Source organism: Chanodichthys erythropterus, chromosome 15, assembly GCF_024489055.1.
Source record: "Chanodichthys erythropterus isolate Z2021 chromosome 15, ASM2448905v1, whole genome shotgun sequence".
NCBI classification, from domain to species: Eukaryota; Metazoa; Chordata; class Actinopteri; order Cypriniformes; family Xenocyprididae; genus Chanodichthys; species Chanodichthys erythropterus.
In genome coordinates, this window is record NC_090235.1 from 8879506 (window position 1) to 8900837 (window position 21332).

At 36.1% G+C, this 21332-nt stretch overlaps 1 protein-coding gene across 4 annotated transcripts in view; it reads right to left on the reverse strand.

Annotated features, from left to right (window-relative positions):
* The window catches only part of fam135b (family with sequence similarity 135 member B), a 50229-nt gene that overhangs the window by 22267 nt on the left and 6630 nt on the right, over positions 1-21332 (reverse strand). For all 4 annotated transcript variants that reach the window (XM_067412231.1, XM_067412230.1, XM_067412233.1 and 1 more), the window contains 5 exons: positions 20942-21021; positions 9976-10115; positions 3485-3555; positions 1541-1714; positions 264-390 (listed from right to left, as the gene is read on the reverse strand). In XM_067412231.1, the coding sequence (XP_067268332.1) occupies positions 264-390; positions 1541-1714; positions 3485-3555; positions 9976-10115; positions 20942-21021 (592 nt within the window). The remainder of the gene's footprint in view (positions 1-263; positions 391-1540; positions 1715-3484; positions 3556-9975; positions 10116-20941; positions 21022-21332) is intronic.

Below are 21332 nucleotides of genomic sequence, written 5' to 3' on the forward strand. Positions count from 1 at the left end.
TTCTTTCTCTTATTGTGCTTGATCAGTGCATATTAATACAAATAAAAAAAAAACATGTAATGAATCAATCTCTGCAGCAGTTTTCCTTTTCTAACAAATTGAATGGGACTTAAACCATCTAAGAATCTAGTTTCAGATTCTGAAAGATGTCAGAATCACATGGTTGGATTTAAAAATTCAGTATAGAGATCAATAGAATCATTTAAACATAAGATTATGTTTCTGTGTAAAGTGAGTTGATCAGGTTAGATGTATGTGGTTACCTCTGTTGGAACAGGTTTGCAGTATCCCGCCCCAAACATCAGATTCTCCACTGACATTGCAGAGGGCGGAGCTTCACTCTCTGGAGATCCTTTACCTAGCCAAGCCCCCCTACCACTGCGCGCAAAACTAGAGGAAGACAAATGACAGAATGTAGGTACCTATGGCGTGATAAATGTGTGCAGCTGCTATCAATTGAATTAGCGTAAGGGTTCGCGGGGTGGGACCGCTCACAAGATTATTTATACTTTGTGTCTGACTGAAAACAAGACCTGCTGTGTGTCACATGGTCCTCACATAACCCACCTGTCTGATTAGTTTGTAAATGTCAATCTTGAGAATGTTTGTCATTAATGAGGCTTCTGTTCTCTGAAATCCATTACACATTACAGCTGACAAATACACACACTTTTGATTTGACAGCTTTGCTTTCAGAAGGGTTCAGGGAAAGATCTAGCACTTTAAAAGCTAAGTTTTAAAGAACATATCCACAGCAGTGAAAATACATCACATCCTGCCAATAAAAACTCCTACAAACAGGAGGTAGACCAGATCCAACAAACAGTATTCACCATTAAACTAGAAAAGCTCATAAATAATACTTGCCTTATACCCCAATGATAAAATATCAAAACTAAATTAAATTAAACTTCCCTAACACACCTAATTATTAAATTAAATTAAATAATACTTTCCTTATACCTTAATGATAAAATATCAAAACAAAACTAAATTAAATTAAATTAAACTTGCCTTACACGCCCAATGATTAAATTAAATTAAATTAAATAACACTTGCCTTATACACCTAATGATAAATTAATTTAAATTAAAGAATACACAAGACAGTAGTAATGGCTGCTGAAAAGTCAGCTTTGCCATCACAGGAATAAATTACATTTTAAAATATATTCAGATAGAAAACAGATATTTTAAATTGTAATAATAAGAGACTTTCAAAAATATAAAAAGAAAAAAAAATGTAAAGACCCCAACCTGTTGAACGGTTGTGTTACATTAATTATTCAAATAAATTAAAAATATAAAAACTACATTAAAATAGGAAGCAGTTATTTTAAATTGTAATAATATTTAACAATGTTACTGTTTTTACTGTGTAATTCAATTCAGTTAAATTAAATAATACTTGCCCTTAATAATTAAAATATATAAATTGAATTAAATTAAATTACATAATATTTGCATTACACCACTACTGATGAAATATCAAAATGGGTGATTGGCTGAAATCTGGTGGGGTGTAGTTTTGTGTGATCACCTAATCAGTGGTTGGTGCAGTGCCACCAGGGAGGCGTGGATTGAGACGGAGATGACGGACAGGTGGAAGTAGTCAAACATGACGGGAAGGTGATGGTGCAGGCCTTGGTGTGGATGGAAGTGCAAACCCAACGTCCTGCTGCTAATCAGAGGCACTGAAGAGATATCCGCCAACCTAAAACATGAAGACATGGACATTTTCAGTAAAGTTGCGTACATTTCCTGTAACCCTAAGACACCAAACAATACAATGCGCGCAGTTCAAAATAAGGAGGAAAACACATATATGTTTAGATAGATAGATATTTTTAATTAAATAAATATTATAGTTTATATATTATAGAATTTATGATAGATTTTATTTTCTCAGGTCTGCAATATGCAAGTAACAACCATACTGTGGCAGCCAGAGAAAAAGAGCAGCAGAAAAAGACCTGAATACAGGAAACTCGAGAAGGAAAGCAAATGTGAGGAGGAGAGGGAGATGGACAGGTAGGGTAGTTAATGAGCTCGCCTCACTGATGTCCCTGCAGAGCTCAGGGGCCACGGGGGCCGACCGCTGCCGCCGCTCTGAGCTCTGGGGCTCTGCTGCAGGTAAGACGCTCAAGTAATTGCTCTCATTTATGCTGCTTTGAGACAGAAGTGTGTGTGTGTGTGTGTGTGTGAGAGAAAGTATTTTAAGCTGAGGGCCATCGGTGTGGTTGCTCTTACTGTTCTTGATTAACACACACACACACACACTGTGCCAGCCTGAGGCTCTACCACACTCTCTCTCACTGCAGATCCTTAAATACAGACAGACAGAGAGATGATACAGAGAGAAGAAATTCTGGAAAGAGGGGGGAAATGGCTGTATGTGTTTGGAATGAAATATTGTGCATTATATATTACATCATAAAATGTATGTGAAATAGTATGCAAATGTTTCAAAATGTATGCTAGATTGTTCTCACATTACCTCATTTTCACCTTCTGTGTTTAGTGTTTAGTAGCTAATGACTAAATGTACTGAATACAGTGTGCTGTGTGTCTCCCATAATGCAATGCACTTGATTTGATCTCCCATTTTCTCTGTGATGGATGAAACAATATCAGTTGTGATTTTTAACATCTCTTTGTTGACACTGATGCATTGGACTGGCACATGTAAAGATATTATTATTCAAAATTGGATAGATTGCATAATGTTTTATTTATTTATTTATTTTTTAGAAACTATTGTCAAAAATTGTAGGCAAATAAATAGTATATAATAATACAGTAGGGTAGTATTCCATACCAAACATACACAAAAGTGAATGTCAAAAGTTTGGGGTCAATAAGATTTTTTTATTATTATTATTATTTGTAATTTTATTTAGCTATATTAAATAGATCAAAAGTAACAGTAAAGACAAAAAAAGATGTCACAGGTTCCACAAAAAACTTGTTTAACATTGATATTAATAAGAAATGTTTCCTGAGCAGCAAATCAGCATGTTAGAATGACTTCTGAAGGATCATGTGACACTGGAGACTGAGGTAATGATGCTGAAAATTCAGCTTGATCACAGGAATAAATTAGATTTTGAAACATATTCAAATAGAAAACAGTTATTTTGATATTTCATAATATTTCTGGTTTTACTGTATTTTTGATCAAATGTTTGAACTGTAATGTAGTCTTCAATGTTAAAAAGCATGGTCGATACTGCTTCATTTTCATTCATCACTCTGTACATGGAACATAAAGTGCATTGCATTGTGGGATACAGTACCCAGCGCAATATGCTCTGCTTGTATATTAAACATTTATAGAACGTAGAAGGTCATTTCCTGAATACTGAACATCCACATAGTGTGCAGAGTATACTGACTGCATATAGCAAAAATAGCCTGATATTATGCTGTTCTGAACACAGGCGGTGATGGTGCAAAGAAAGAAAAAGGTAGAAAAGAGACTTACTGCTGTTCATTGTCAGTGAAGTGCAGATCTAGTTTGAGCTGGACGTCCACCTCACTCACGGCTTCCTCCACCTGAGAGAGACACATCACCACACCTGTCAGTCAAAGCTAACTGCAGGTTTCAAAAACAAACCAAAATCTTTTCTACAGTGTTTCTAGAGCATGCTGTTAGCAGCGCCAGTGTCCTGGACCCGATTTATACGCTGAATGCATAAATGTAAATGTAAATAGAGTGAAACTCAAGAAGGCTGTTGTAAAACATAATAGTAACATAGCATCAATGGACTAAACAGTATTAGTTAATGAATTGTTTAGAACCAGTCAAAAATACTTTTAATTGAAAGCTGTTGCTTTGTGGTTGCTAAGGCGTTGTGATTGGTTGGCGCTGAGTGGTTGCATTCTCTTTATGATCTCATAGAGTTGTCAAAAGTACTGTACAGAAGAGGATTAGGGCCAAGCAATAATAAAAAAATAAAACCATCTAGAGATTAAAGTTGTTATCAAGAAAAAACTCGTTACATTTCGAGAAAAAAGTCGAAATAAAATGTTGAGAATAAACTCGTTAAATTACGAGAAAAAACTTGTTAAATTTTGAGAAAAAGGTCGAGATAAAATGTTGAGAATAAACTCATTAAATTACGAGAAAAAAGTTGTTCAATTTCAAGAAAAAAGTCGAGAATAAAGTCATTAAATTACGAGAAAAAAGTCGTTAAATTATGAGAAAAATGTCGTTAAATTTTGAGAAAAAAGTCGAGATCAAATTAATGACTCGTAATTTAATGACTTTATTCTCAACATTTTATCTGGACTTTTTTCTTGAAATTTAACAAGTTTTTTCTTGTAATTTAATGAGTTTATTCTCAACATTTTATTTCGACTTTTTTCTCGAAATTTAACAACTTTAATCTCAAGATGGTTTTATTTTTTTATTATTGCTTGGCCCTAATCCTCTTCCGTAGTACTGACTTTGGTACCAATCGGTAATGAAATTTTAAAAAAGTAACTCTTGGAGTGCGGTTGAGTGGATTCGTGAACACCTCTGATTGGCCTTTGTGTTGACGTGCTCATCGGATATATCTTGTGATTGGCTACAACGATCAACGCACGGCAGCATTTGAAAGCACACGCGAGTGTTTAATTTGAAAGCATTTTGAAAGTGGGAGCGTTTGAAAGCAGGCATCTATCAGCGGACCGGTCTGCAATAGACTCTTGCCTTTAAACAATCTGTATCTGTGTACTCGGTGAAGAGAGTCATTGATGACTATTTACAAATTTTTTTGAAGCTTTGATCATTGAAGCCAATCACAGACATATCCGATGAGTGACTCAACACAATGGCCAATCAGAGGTGTTTACGAATCCGCTCAACAGTGCTCAAAGCGTCATATTTCAAAATTTCAGTACCGACTTGGTACCGAAGTCGGTACTTTTGACAACACTACTGATTTCTAGATATGGCTACTAGCTACTAGCAAAAAAATTATAAAAATCATAGCATACCAGTCTTCAAGTAATTTAAGGTTTTATTCATCATGTATTTCTTATGCAAAATTGGAGCATTTCACATGCCCCACATGTAACAACATTGTTTCTGATGTGCAGAAAATGTGAGGAAACACACGACACATGAATATTTTGTTGTATGAATATCTGAACATGCAATATATCAAAAGAAAGAACAGAAAAACTGTTTTATTCCAACTTCATGCATTCTTTTTTATCATCACTTGAATGTAGGTAAAAAGCAACATTTTGAACCAAAGGCTGAGAAAATCGCAACTACAGCGTGCATAAGCAATGCTTTTATTGCTTTTTTTCTGCTTCTTTTTCATCTGTGTTTTGATCCAGAGATTCTGTACTCGTTCACAAGATGTGTAATAGCGCCCCCTACGGTATAACAATGAAAACATGGAAAGCCGGAAAATTCCGTCAGGCAGGGAAAGAGTTAAAAGAGTTAATTCTCATGAATAATGCAAAGAAAAGCTCAGAAACTGATGACATAGACGTGTACTCTCCAGCCACTGAAGCCAATAACCACTTCTAATTAACACATATATCTCATTGTTTATGACGTTGGTTCAACTTTGCTTTTTTAAACCGGAAGAACGAAATGGCTCAGAAAAACAAAAAAATAACCACTTTCCCCTTAATAATGAGTGCTATCGTTGTTTTCATTGATGTGAAATCAGTACAGTATCTGTTAACATCTCAAAAAATGTGTTTTGGAGTTTCATGACCCTTTAATGTGAGTGGACACAACCGCAGTAATTTTTGCCATTTTATGTGATCATGCCAACAAGCATATTGTTGTTGAAGAAGAACGTTTTAAATTAAATTAAATTTGATTATTTCATTATTAGTGGTGTATTATTATTATTATTATTATTATTATTATTATTAAGCATTTCTGTCAGTTATAATGTGCAGTTGAAAACACAACGCCAACAATTTTCCCAAATTTGATATATAAGAGTTTTGTATAAATCTGTTGTCAACAAAAGAGAAAAAAGGTTCTCCTGTAGTTTTAAAGCTTTATGGTTTAACGTTTGAAAGCAAAGACATTAAAACTGCAAAGAATATTAGTACTGTAATTTTACAGTTGTTTTGTCAAATAAAATGCTATATAAAATATTAATAATATTAAAATACTCAAATATTAAATACTCTCTTTTTTTACCATTCAACTGTATTCTTACTATAGTAATATTTCTTTGTTTTTGTTTTTTTGTTTTGTTTGTTTTTTTCACATGCTCACGTCTCGTATGTTGTTTTCCCATGTGCAGAATCTTTATGTGATAACAGGTGAGAGTGAACAGAACCACATGAACTTTATGTGCTCTCACATGTGTGCAGATATTTAATGACGGACCCTTACATGAAAACGTGACTTACACAGGAGGTTCCACACCGTTCTGACAAACTGGTGCACCCTCCGTCAATCTTTGAAAACAAACAGGGCTGCTCCAATTATTGATACACAGATTGATTAAACTCACACTCTGGGGAAATGGAAAGCTATTTTTAGACTTCTTATCTAGGGGGAGAGATAGAGAGTGAAATGGAGTGAGACAGGTAGGAGAGCGGGCACAGATAACTGCTTCAAGGTTAATAAGAATGATGGCCATAGAAATCTGATAAGACACTCTCCTACCTACAACTCCCTGCCTCTCCCTATCTCTCTTTTACCCATTTCACATATTTCATAATGTCTAAAATGAGCTGGTGTATGTGTTTGATAATGGTAATAATAATAAGGTAATACTATTTGAATATAACAGTTTAACAATGCTGTGATAAAGTAAGTACACCCCATGAAAATTATTTATTTTTTTGTTCTTGTTCTTCAACATTGTTGGACATATTGAGGTTTAACTGGCATTTCATCAATGTTAATAGATAAAATGGCTATTTAATTCAACAAATGGCACCTGGATTATACATTTTGTAACAAATATATGAACAAATATTGCCTTTTCCTGTGTGGGAAAAGTGCAAGTACACCCCTAACATCATGAAATCATATATACTACCATTCATATGTTTAGGGTCAATAAGATGATTATTATTATTATTATTATTTAAAGAAATGAATAAAGTGACAATAAAGACTTTTAAAGTGACAGTAAATGCCTTTACGTTGTTGCAATAGATTTCTATTTTAAATAAATGTTCTTTTCAACTTTCTGTTCATTTAAGTATTCTGGAGAAGAAAAACAAAATGTATCACAGTTTCCATTAAAATTTCCATTCCAATTTTCCACTTTATAATATGCCATTTACCTCTGCAGATTTTTATTTAATTGATTTGATTGAAGTGTAAAGTTATTATTATTCCAGCTCGCATTGTATTTGTCACATCTGTCAATCATTACTATGGTTTTTGATTTGCCCATACCTGTGTCTTCTTAAAGTGTTAGTTCACCCAAAAATGAAAATGATCTCATGATATACCCACCCTCAAGCTATCCTATGTGTATATGACTATATTTTGAAGCCAAAAAAAAAAAAAAAAAAAAATGCATCCATCCATCATAAAAGTAATCCATACGGCTCCAGGGTGGAAGAGTAACCTCTGACTCGACGCATGACGTAATGAGGAACGCGGAAGCGCAGAGGATAGAGCAAAACAAAACACCGATCACAAATTAGAAGTCTAAAATGAACATTTTTAAAGAAAAATGTCAGAGGATATATTATCGATATAAGAGAAGAGGAGCTTAAGTTTGTTGCACAGCCCTATTTGTCTGAACCTCGAGAGGCGTCTAAGCTTGCGATACCCCTACATTGCGTCAAGGGGTTAATTATTTGGCACAGTATGCATATGGTTGTCTGCCGGGAGCTAGTTATTTGAATTTATAAAGTTTTAAATATGGATATTTTTCTAACAAAAATTACATCGCTTTGCTTCAAAAGGCCTTCATTAACCCCATGGAATATATCTCCGATTGTGTTTATCTGAATGAAGGTGGCTTGAGGGTGAGTAAATCATGGGATCATTTTAATTTTTGTGTGAACTATCCCTTTAATTATCTCATTTAGTCCCTAGTGTTTCTCTGTGTATACAGTGGGTACGGAAAGTATTCAGACCCCCTTAAATTTTTCACTCTTTGTTATATTGCAGCTATTTGCTAAAATCAATCAAAGTTCATTTTTTTTCCTCATAATGTACACACAGCACCCCATATTGACAGAAAACCACAGAATTGTTGACATTTTTGCAGATTTATTAAAAAGAAAAACTGAAATATCACATGGTCCTAAGTATTCAGACCCTTTGCTCAGTATTTAGTAGAAGCACCCTTTTGATCTAATAAAGCCATGAGTCTTTTTGGGAAAGATGCAACAAGTTTTTCACACCTGGATTTGGGGATGCTCTGCCATTCCTCCTTGCAGATCCTCTCCAGTTCTGTCAGGTTGGATGGTAAACATTGGTGGACAGCCATTTTTAGGTCTTTCCAGAGATGCTCAATTGGGTTTAAGTCAAGGCTCTGGCTGGGCCATTCAAGAAGTTGTTGTGAAGCCACTCCTTCATTATTTTAGCTGTGTGCTTAGGGTCATTGTCTTGTTGGAAGGTAAACCATCTGCCCAGTCTGAGGTCCTGAGCACTCTGGAGAAGGTTTTCGTCCAGGATATCCTGTACTTGGCCGCATTCATCTTTCCCTCGATTGCAACCAGTCATACTGTCCCTGCAGCTAAAAAACACCCCCACAGCATGATGCTGCCACCATGCTTCACTGTTGGGACTGTATTGGACAGGTGATGAGCAGTGCCTGGTTTTCTCCTCACATACCGCTTAGAATTAAGGCCAAAAAGTTCTATCTTGGTCTCATCAGACCAGAGAATCTTATTTCTCACCATCTTGGCAAACTCCATGCAGGCTTTCATGTGTCTTGCACTGAGGAGAGGCTTCCGTCGGGCCACTCTGCCATAAAGCACTGACTGGTGGAGGGCTGCAGTGATGGTTGACTTTCTACAACTTTCTCCCATCTCCCGACTGCATCTTTGGAGCTCAGCCACAGTGATATTTGGGTTCTTCTTTACCTCTCTCACCAAGGCTCTTCTCCCCCGATAGCTCAGTTTGGCCGGACGGCCAGCTCTAGGAAGGGTTCTGGTCATCCCAAACATCTTCCATTTAAGGATTATGGAGGCCACTGTGCTCTTAGGAACCTTAAGTGCAGCAGCATTTTTTTTGTAACCTTGGCCAGATCTGTGCCTGGTCACAATTCTGTCTCTGAGCTCTTCAGGCAGTTCCTTTGACCTCATGATTCTCATTTGCTCTGACATGCACCGTGAGCTGTAAGGTCTTATATAGACAGGTGTGTGGCTTTCATAATCAAGTCCAATCAGTATAATCAAACACAGCTGGACTCAAATGAAGATGATCAGAATAAATGGACAGCACCTGAGTTAAATATATGAGTGTCACAGCAAAGGGTCTGAATACTTAGGACCATGTGATATTTCAGTTTTTCTTTTTTAATAAATCTGCAAAAATGTCGACAATTCTGTGTTTTTCTGTCAATATGGGGTGCTGTGTGTACATTAATGAGGAAAAAAATGAACTTAAATGATTTTAGCAAATGGCTGCAATATAACAAAGAGTGAACAATTTTAGGGGGTCTGAATACTTTCTGTATCCACTGTATATAGTCCTGATTTTCAGTTGTTCTTGGTCTGAGCTTGTCGATACTGTGGTTGTCCTGTTTCCTGTTTTTTTTTTCTTCTATATTTCATGAAAAAATGCAATTTTGAGTTTATTGCTTATAGATCCAGCTCTTGCATGCTTGCATATAGATCTAGCTCTTTATTTTCATGTTTGCAACCCATTGCATGACAGTATTCTGTGTGTAGTAGATTCTTTTTGTGGGATTTGAACCTACAACCTTCCACCTACCAGCCCAGTTTTTTTTTTTTTTTAATACTAGGTTGCTGATATCACCATAACTCACATCACAGCCCTCACTTCTGTTTTCAGAGCAGCGTGACACTCACCCTCTCCCCGTCCAGCAGCAGGTGCACTCTGAAGTTCATGCGGTCCTCCAGGGACACCTCCTCATTCCTGTACAGGATCTGAAAGATCCGACTGAACACTCCACCATCATGAACCCCAGCGCTGCTGAAACTGCACTCGCCTGCCCAGACACAGAGAAAAGAAGGTAGATTAGTTTCTCCACTGTTCACATCAAAGCATCTCCAGTGAGAGATTCTCCACTGTGTGCACATCAGAGCATACTCAGTGACGGGTCCCAGCAGAAAGAGAGATGTAGATGTGTTTCATTCATATTTAGTGTGTTGTTTTCTGACAGTGTATGGCAGGAATGTGATTTTCTATGTTTGGGGCTCTGAAATTGAGAGAAAGCAAAAAATCTAATGAAAAACTTGTGCTTATGCAGTGCCTGTAGGAATACAATTATCGTATCTAAATTGCAAGTCCTAGGCAGTACATGGAGAATAAGTGGAAATTATAATATAATATAATATAATATAATATAATATAATATAATATAATATAATATAATATAATATAATATAATATAATATAATATAATATAATAATTACTAAATTCCTTGCAATTAAAGTTTCCTCTAAGGAGAGAAAATCATGAATCTGTCCATCAAATCCAGCATTGCTTGTCCCGTTTTTCTCTAACCTTACACTAAAACAGCCACCATCAAGGCCATAACCATCAAACGTCGGCCACTGGCTCCACGTCCACCCGGAGAGAGACTAAGATCTTGTCTGTGATGGATGACAGCACCTCAGTGGGGTTTCTCTTCAGTGGAGAGGATGATAGCGCATGTCAGTGAGGTGCTGAGCGAAACAGTGAGGGTCTCCCGTAAAGACAGACCCCTGCTGAGTCTGTCTGTCTCTTGCCTCTGTCTGTCTCTCTCTTTCTATATCTTTCTTCCTCGCTGTGTGTCACCAAAACAGTTCTGCAGTGCGCCGATGCCCCAGAGACGCAGAGAGAGAGAGAGAGAGAGTGTGTCGGACAGTAGTGTCTAATCTTGCCAGGGGAGTCATGTGGTGTGTATATGTGTGTGTGTTTGATGGAGGGGAAGATTCAGAAACTGAGAAAAAAGATGATGGATAAGGTCAGTGTGTTTCTGATGAACACTATTTCAAGCCGTCTGACAGCAGTATGGAAATTCACAGCACTGCTCTGTAATGCGGCATATTGTATAATCTATAATATATCTTAAAGGGATAGTGCATTCAAAAATGAACATTTTGCATTTATTTAATCACCTTCAGGTTGTTAAAACCTGTATGACTTTTGTAAAACAAGAAAAGATGATTTATGATGAATATCCTGGATGCTATTTTCAACATAATGAACATGAAGGGGCTGTCAATCTCCAAAATATTGAAATTATTATTAAAAATTATCCTAAAAGTAGTCCATATGACTTGTGCACTCTTTCAAAGTCAATTGATAGCTTCAGGTTAGAATAGACTGAAATTTAAGACTTTTTTTTTTTTTTTTCATACTTCCGACTTGATCTATTATGCTTTTTTACATGTTCAACTTTCTTTAGTGTGTAACTGCTGTTTTTGCATGAAAAATGTTTGGGAAGTTACAAAGTACAAAGTCACTCCAAAGGGAGTTATTATTTCTGAACTCCTTGAAATGCCTTGATTGTAGTCTTGAGTTTTCTTCCAGAAATGTTAACACCACAAAAGTCATCATTTAAATAATTCCCACCTAAGGCATACTCAAAAATGTGGTCATAAGCGTGACATTTCTGAGATGTGGTGCATTCCAAATGGGAACTTCGGAGTGAAAACAATCATGTCTGCCATATTGAAGGGTCGTTCCAAACCGAAGTGCTCAAAACTATCCACTTCAAAGGGCCCTTCGGAATGAAGGATTTCGAAGGGTACAACTGATGGACACTTCGGGCCCCATGATCCTTTGCACAGGGAAGTTGTTTGACGTCACAGAATAGGTACAGGTGGTTAGGAGTTTGATTTTACCTACATGTATATATAGTATTTTTCTATACTGTAATATTTATACGAGTAAGATTTGGTACATTATTATAGTCAAAATGACACTGTACTTCAACAAAAATACTTTACAGCTCCCTTTATCAGTCCGTTCAAATGTTTCAAATACATACACAATATACATTATATTTAAAGTAAAAGACTGACAGTAGCTTATAATGTTACAGTAAATGATTGCGTATTAATACAAAAAGTAAACCAGGGGGAAAAGACAAAGGCGCCTCCTTGATTGATGCTGAAGTGTGTTCCAAAAAAAAAAAAAAAGTTTTTTCGACCCCTACACCTTTCATCCCTTCAAAGCTCTCACCCCAGAGGGTAAACCCTTTGAAGGGATTAGGGCATAGGGATGAGCCCTTCCGACACTCAAAGTGGTTGACCAATCACAACACACTGGTCCAGCTGTCCAATCAAAGCACATTGCACTTTCTAGAAGGAGGGGCTTCATAGAGACCATAAATAAAGAGAGCATTACTGACAGTAATGAGGAGCTGCAACAATGTCAAATTATATATATATATATATATATATATATATATATATATAATTTTAAAGGGTTAGTTCACCCAAAAACTAAAATGTATTACTTACCCTCATGCCGTTCCACACCCCTTACTAAAAACACATTTAAATCAGCTCATGTGAGTACAGTGGTTCAATATTAATATTATAAAGCGACGAGAATATGTTTGGAGCGCCAAAAAAAAAAAAAAAAAAAAAAACCAAAATAACGACTTATAAAGTGATGGCCGATTTCAAAACACTGCTTCATCGGAGCAGATGAATCAAGTGTGTCGAATCTTCTGTTCGGAGCGCCAAAGTCACGTGATTTCAGCCGTTGGCAGTTTGACACGCGATCTGAATCATGATTCGACACACTGATTCATTTATGCTCCTATGCTTCCTGAAGCATTGTTTTGAAATCGGCCATCATTAAATAAGTCGTTATTTTGTTGTTTTTTGCCGCACCAAAATATGTTCGTCGCTTTATAATATTAATATTGAACAACTGTACTCACATGAACTGATTTAAATATGTTTTTAGTACCTTTATGGATCTTGAGAGAGGAAATGTCCATTGCTCATTATGGAGGCCTCACTGAGCCATCGGATTTGAACTAAAATATCTTAATTTGTGTTCCGAAGATTAACGAAGGTCTTACGGGTGTGGAACGCCATGAGGGTAAGTAATAAAAGACAGAATTTTCATTTTGGGATGAACTAACCCTTTCATGAAGCCTTCGCACTAAAAGCACAAATAAGGTCTCATTGAAAGCAGACACTATGCAGTTTATTGTAAAGTCATAATTAATTATTGTCATAATGAAAAAATAGTTATAAATAGCTTTAAAGTTCTGTAAAGTTATTAGAAATGTATTTTTATGAAATGTCTTTATGAAAATAAAATTAAAAAGTTGTAGCAATCTAAAAAAAAATGCACTGCAGCTAAAGCCACATATTTCAAATCTGAAGGTGACAAGTCTAAAACTCTGAGTTTTATTAAATGTTTTTTCAAGATCATGTCATGTGATTTTATTTTGAGAAGACTCTAAAATGCTAACTGATGATTATAACCATATTTCAAGCATATATTCAGTGTATTGTCTCTGTTGTTTTGTGGTGCAAACTGTCCCACTCAGTTTCACTCTCCCCTGCACACATTCACACCTCTCCGGCCTGGATATGGCCCAAGCGTTGATATTCATTAGTTATAAAAACTATGTTCAGGCAAAATTTGCATTGGACTACAAAATTTTAGCACTGGGCCTTTATTCTTTTATTATATATACATATATATATATATATATATATATATATATATATATATATATATATACATATATATATATATATATATATATATATATATATATATATATATATACATATATAGTCTTTTTGCTTTTTGTGGTTCCTTTGTGTCTCCATCACTCAAAATTTCCCTTTTTGTGTTTCACAGCAGAAAGAAAGCCATACGAGTCTGGAACAGCATGGCACTGAGTAAATGAGAGAATTTTTAGGGCCCAAGCGAAAATTCGCGCAGGGCCCTCTTGTTCTTCTAAGGATTATTATTATTATTATTATTTTTTTTTTTTTTTTTCGTCTTCCGGGGCTTTTTGGGGGCCTTAACATGCTCAAAAACTCTTGAAAATTGGCACACACATTGGAATCCGCGGCCATTAGGACGCCGGAGAGGCTGGTACCCGGGCGTGGCAGGGGGGCTCGACAGCGCCCCCTTGAAAAAAGTCTGAAAATTTGGTCCATATATTAAACATGCTTGCACGTATTAGTATGAAACTCGGTACACATATAGACCTCATCGGGCCGAACAACTTTCGCGCTCTAAGTTAATCGCCACGCCAACAGGAAGTCAGCTATTAAGGGTTGTTTGAAAAACGCATGCTCTGGAATTTGATATACTCCTCCTAGACGATTAATCCGATCGCCACCAAACTCGGTCAGCATGAAGTCAAGACACTGATGATTAAAAATTGCCAGGGGATTTTTGATATCTCGAACGGTTTGGCCGTGGCGAGGCAACGAATTTATGGCGAGAAAAAGGAAACAGGAAATGTGTTATAACGTCTTAATACATATATTGATCTTTATGAAACTTCACGAGTGCGTTCGTTATAGGAGTCTGATCACATGGATGTGACTATTGTGAGTCAAAGTTATAGCGCCACCAACTGGCAGCAGGAAGTGTATCACTTTTTGAAATGTTTTGAGATCACCCTCTTATTTTTACCTGATTTGCTTCAAACTTCATCAGTGTAATGTCAATACACAGCAGATGTAGACCTATGACAGGATTTTTGATATTTGAAATATTGTTGCCATGGCAACAGGTCAAACTGTAATAATATTCTTGAGTGTTTTTGAGGCTCTTAACATGCTTCAAATTGCATGAAACTCGACACACACATCAATATTGTCAACCAGTAGACATGGACAAAGCCATAGAAATGGGCGTGGTGGAGGGGCTCAGTAGCGCCACCTTTTGACAAAAGTGGGGGTTAGTTTTTCCTACAGTCACCAAACTCGGTACACATATTATTCTCATCAAGCCGGACAATTTTCTAATTTACATTCATTAGCTCCGACCAACAGGAAGTCAGCTATTTTGGTTTGAATGTTAATTTTTTGAAAAAACAGGCTATGAATTTTATACTACTACTCCTACAGGGTTTATCCAATTTACACCAAGCTTTTTTTAACTTGTTGCGAACACATTGAAGTTGTTTAATTGCAAACGGATTTTGGATATCTCAAACGGTTTGGCCGTGGCGAGGCAACGAATTTATGGCGAGAAAAGGGAAACAGGAAATGTGTTATAACTTCTGCATACATTGATTGATGTTTATGAAACTTCAGGAGTGTGTTGGTTGTAGTAGTCTGATCACATGGATGTAACTATTGTGAGTCAAAGTTATAGCGCCACCAAATGGCAGCAAGAAGTGTATCACTTTTAAAATGCTTTGAGATCACCCTCTTATTTTTACCTGATTTGCTTCAAACTTCATCAGTGTAATGTCAATACACAGCAGATGTAGACCTATGACAGGATTTTTGATATTTGAAATATTGTTGCCATGGCAACAGGTCAAACTGTAATAATATTCTTGAGTGTTTTTGAGGCTCTTAACATGCTTCAAATTGCATGAAACTCGACACACACATCAATATTGTCAACCAGTAGACATGGACAAAGCCATAGAAATGGGCGTGGTGGAGGGGCTCAGTAGCGCCACCTTTTGACAAAAGTGGGGGGGTTAGTTTTTCCTACAGTCACCAAACTCGGTACACATATTATTCTCATCAAGCCGGACAATTTTCTAATTTACATTCATTAGCTCCGACCAACAGGAAGTCAGCTATTTTGGTTTGAATGTTAATTTTTTGAAAAAACAGGCTATGAATTTTATACTACTACTCCTACAGGGTTTATCCAATTTACACCAAGCTTTTTTTAACTTGTTGCGAACACATTGAAGTTGTTTAATTGCAAACGGATTTTGGATATCTCAAACGGTTTGGCCGTGGCGAGGCAACGAATTTATGGCAAGAAAAGGGAAACAAAGTGTTATAACTTCTGCATACATTAATTGATTTTGATGAAACTTTGGCTTAGCCTTCGTTGTACAAGGCTGATCACATGGATTTGACTATTGTGATTCAAAGTCATAGCGCCACCAACTGGAAGCAGAAAATGTGTCACTTTCAGCATACATTGAGATCACCCTCTTATTTTTACCTGATTTGCTTCAAAATTCATCAGAATAATGTTAAAACTTGGCACATGTAATCCTTTGAAAATGGGAAGGGAGGAGGGGCTCTATAGCGGCACCTTGTAGTGCAGTAAATGTGGAGTGAATTTGACATAGTCCTTTGATGTTTAACCGTTTTAAGTGCCTATTGCCCGCTGTGCACAGTTGCCCTGAAGCCACCGGGGTGGCGGTGCCACCGGGCTTGGGCCCGCCATCGCTGCTCGCAGCTATATTTATATTTGAGGGCATTTGTTTCTGGCTGTATTGTCCTAGTGCAGAACATTTGTCACCATATATGCAAAAACTTTTGATACAGCAAGATGTTTTTTGAGCTACATTTACAAAAGAATACTCATTCATATACTAGTTCAGTTTCTGCAGCTGTCTGATAGCAGTATGGTAATTCATTGCACTCCAATCTGACACGTTGTACAGTCAGAATTAGCATTTTAGCTCATGTCTCCAGGGTTTAATTATCATATCATGTGACATATGATTCATTCTCTTCATACCTATAATATTGTTCATGTTGTGTGAAGCTGTAAGGGATGCTGGATGTGTTAACTGTGGAGATTTTAATACACTGTTTTGACAGTGAGTATAGCACTGCATTACCTTTTCTTTTTTTTTACATGTGATAATGGAAGGAATAATGTGCATAATGAATAATAATACAGAGCGGGAAGCATCCAAAGCAGCGCAAGTTGAAGAAGAACTTAAAATGCAAAACGGAGTTTGTACTATTTTAACAGTTTAAATATTTTAACAGTAGAGAGCACACAGACACTGTAACACTTAAGTTTAGTTAGTCAGCCAGACAGTTGTCCAGATGGCATTTTAAAACTGGAAATAAAATTGCTTCAGAGCCCGAATGACGGACATATCCAAAATGGCCGCTGATGCCAGTGAGTGTGAGAGGTTGATTCAAACCGCTGCTGGCGTTCAGTCAAACAAGCCACGCCAAGACTCAATGTCAGACAGAGGCCGCAGAGTTTTGCTGCCAAATACAGACACACACGCACTGTAAATCCTCAGTAAAGACATTAAGATAAGATAGCTAAAGAAACACTGCTGTTCTCATATAACTAGAACTTAAACAAAATGAGCAACTGAATGAACAGGAAATACTTCATTTATTAGTGTCCTGGTTTCAAAGTTGTTTTTTTTTTGTTTTTTTTTGTAGTTTTGTTTCTGGTTTAGACACAGTTTTGCAGTTTTTTTTGTATGTGTGTATTAAAAACCACTACTGTTTAAAAGTTTAGGGTCAGTACGATGTTTTAATAAAAATTAATAATTTTATTCAGTAAAGTCGGATTACATTGATCAAAAGTGGAAGATTTTTGATTTAATTAACACTAACTAGCAATGAGCAAGACATTTGTTACAATATTTATTAATCTTTTGAGCATCAAATCAGCACATTAGAATAAGACTGGAATAATGGCATGTACTGTACTGAATAATGTAAAGAAATGTGTCTTTTTTTTAATAAATACCAGAAGAATCATAAGATTAGTCAGCAGACATCCGAAAACAAAATTCTAGTCTTGTTAGTATCTTGCACGTAAACAGAAGATGAAAGTGTGCTCAGAAGCTCATTACGGTGATGTGATGTCATTCAGATGACAGTATTTGATCTGTACTTCATAGTGTGCTGGAATCACGAGTATCTGTGGCCTGACTGAAATAACATTTCACTTTCACAAACATGCGAATACGCTTTCTTATAACTGCAAAAGCAAAATTGGAAGTAAATGGCAGTCCCATTGGTAATTAGGAGTGATTAATTCTCAAAAATGTGTTTGGAAAGATATGACAAAGAAGGTTACTTGACAACACTGTGTTGAAGAATACCCACAAGGATAGAAAACCAGATGTGTGTGTGTGTGTGTGTGTGTGTGTGTGTGTGTGTGTGTGTGTGTGTGTGTGTGTGTGTGTGTGTGTGTGTGTCAAATAGTTATTTAGGATCTTTTGAAAATGGTCTAAACAGGTGTCATACCAGCAATAATTGTGTGTGTGTGTGTGTGTGTGTGTGTGTGTGTGTGTGTGTGTGTGTGTGTGTGTGTGTGTGTGTGTGTGTGTGTGTGTGTGTGTGTGTGTGTGTGTGTGTGTGTGTGACCAGAAGCCGTCAATGTTGTGAAAACAGACTATATTTTCAGCTGACACTACATGGCGTCCTTGTCCCTGACTGCCGTCAGATGGCCATAAAACTAAAGCCATCTGTAGATTACTGTTTTGAGCACAAAGTGTGAGCTGAGAATGTGAGAAGAATGTAAGTTAGCACGCAGAACAAAACAAAGAAAACGTAAATTACATAGTGTGTATGTTTCTGTAACCAGGGGGGTTCAGGTCACAGAAAACCATGAGAAAATGTCTTTAATCATGCAGCAAAAATTTTAACCGCAAATGTAAACCTTTGTGTATAGTATACTAGAATAAGCCAGTGAGAGACCATGTAGCCTATTCATACATCCCACCCTGCAAAAACAAATTTCCTGGAGATGAGGACTGTCCGTTCAAAAAAGCCATAAAAAATATCATAATTACAGAAGACTTTTTGGCCCTTGAATTACCTGTAGTTCAAGCTAGCCAGGTCCGCGGTTCCCTACACCAAACATTATTTTGCACTTTGTTACTCTTGATAAGAAACAAAGTCTCAGCTTCCAAATTGTGTCCAGTTTTCATGAAATTCAAACAATAAATGGCATTTGACGCTCTTAAATGTGACGTGACAATGAATGAACATCAAAAGGTATGTTGATAGATACAGTACAATTTACGGAAATGTAGTATGTCTCAATTTGTGTTTAAATTCCGGAAAGACATCAATAAAACAGCTTGTGAACAATATTTCACTTGCATTAACCTCAGGAAAGTTATCAGGTGTTCACCGTTCTTTATTTAGCTAGAGAGGAGCATTTACTATGTTTAAAGTGTTTATGAAAACTACCTTATGTGCAGTTGAGTTGTATACAAACATTTCAGTTTTTATTTCAGTGCAGAAAAAATCCCAGTAAAATTTACGGTAAAAAAAACAGCAGCTGTGGTTGCCAGAACTTTACCGTAAAAAATACAGTAGCAATGTAAAAAAAATGTACAGTAAAATATTGATTTAATTAACTGATATAATGCTAATTTACCAATCTAATGAAGTACTGATATCTGTTTTGTACCTTTATAATACACTGACAGTCACCAAACACAGTGGTGATAAGAGTCACATGATGAATCAATGTTCATCACAAGCAGATTTTCCACAAGCTGAGAAGGACAATACTAACATATAGAAGGTGCACACAGTGTCATTCACACACACACTAAACACCATCATGGTAACATGCATGAAATTTTAAAAATGAAATAAACATTAATTTAACAACATTAGATGTAACATAAAACCCTAATGTACATAACAGATTAGAAAAAAATGAGAAAAACTACGAAGAAACAGAGTTATTTCAACGAAAATATATCAAATGTGAAGTGTCACGCAGGGAATTGTGGGAATGTCAGTTTATGGTTTTTCACTGTAAATTTTACAATGAATTGTTATTTTCACTTCCAAAAACTTTTTACCGTAAAATTACATTAAATGTACCGTTAGGTCTATTACAGTTAATCACCGTATATAGTACAGAAACTTTCTGTAAACCAATTGACAGTTTTTCACTGCAGCATTTTTACAGTCTTTTACTGTTAAAATCACAGTCATTTTTTACAGTGAATTATATCTGAAAAGAAGCTGTTTAATATAGTTTGGACTCTGTTGTTAGGCTAATTTTAACCTCTAATATTATAGCAATGTACTAAGTGTCCCCTGTATAGTTAATTCAATTTAAGTATTTCAGAGAACTGTGTAATGAATTTATACAATTTGAAAATAGCATATCAAATTAACAAATCAGTTTTTATTTCACAGTTATTGTCATTGCTGATCTGTTTTTGGCTTTGAAAGTAAGTGATAGAGTATAATTGATAATATGTCCAACTCTAAAAGCTTTATATCTAGATAGTAAATACTAGGGACTTTATCTCTGTTTGACTCTCTCTCTCTCTCTCTCTCTCTCTCTCTCTCTCTGTCCTCTAAAGGCTGTGTTTTGTCTGCACATTTATTTTTAACAGCAGGAACAGAGACAGCGAGGGGAATCCTCCCAAAATCCTCTCTGGGAAAGAGCCCTTGACTTAAACCACACTGACATCCTGGAGCAGACTCTTTCAATGGGCTTCACTATCATCAGTGAAACAAGGTATATAAAATCAATAACTGTAACCAAAATGATTAAAGTCCTCACAAACACATGCATTGTGCTTAATAACAGTGCTTGCAGCAAGTTTGACAGTAAAATTGTATTTAAAAATTGTTGTTCAGGAGGTGAATTTGAATTTGTTTCGAAAGTGCTGCTTTAAGGAAGCAGTGGCCCTGTAAAAGGAATGAATTTAGAGATGCATCTCCTCAGAGAAGATTTTAGCAGGCTGACAGTTTAAAACTTTCGGATGGTGCATCTTGAATCTAAACCACCACCACTAAACATATTAAATCTAAAAAATGGAAACAATAGAATGAATATACACTCACTAGCCGGTGTCACCAACTGATTAGTTGCGTATTGTCTGACACATAGATTTATGGAGACACTGAAACAACACAAAGTAAAGAATATAGGTCAATATAGAAAGTTCTCACCTGTGTATCCAGGTGTCGTGGCAGTGATTCTGTGGGGAACACGAGGAGACACGCGTAGACTTGCCCTCACCTGATAGAAGCTGCAAATGACAGAGAATTATTGAATTATTATAGATTTTATTCACAAATTACAAAGTGGAAAAGACCTTGAAATGAGACAAACCAAAGCAGAGAAAGTTACATTTAGTCTGAAACAGATATCCTTGCTTAAAAAAATCTCATAACCCAAACATAAAATCAAGATACAGTATAAACTAAACTCATATATTTTTTTCCCCGTTATTGAAGAATATATAGTTCTTGAAAAGTTTCAATGAATTGTGGTTAATTTAATGTTAATTTAATGTTTCAGCACTTTTAAATGTGCTGAAACAAAAAGTAATTTTTCCAC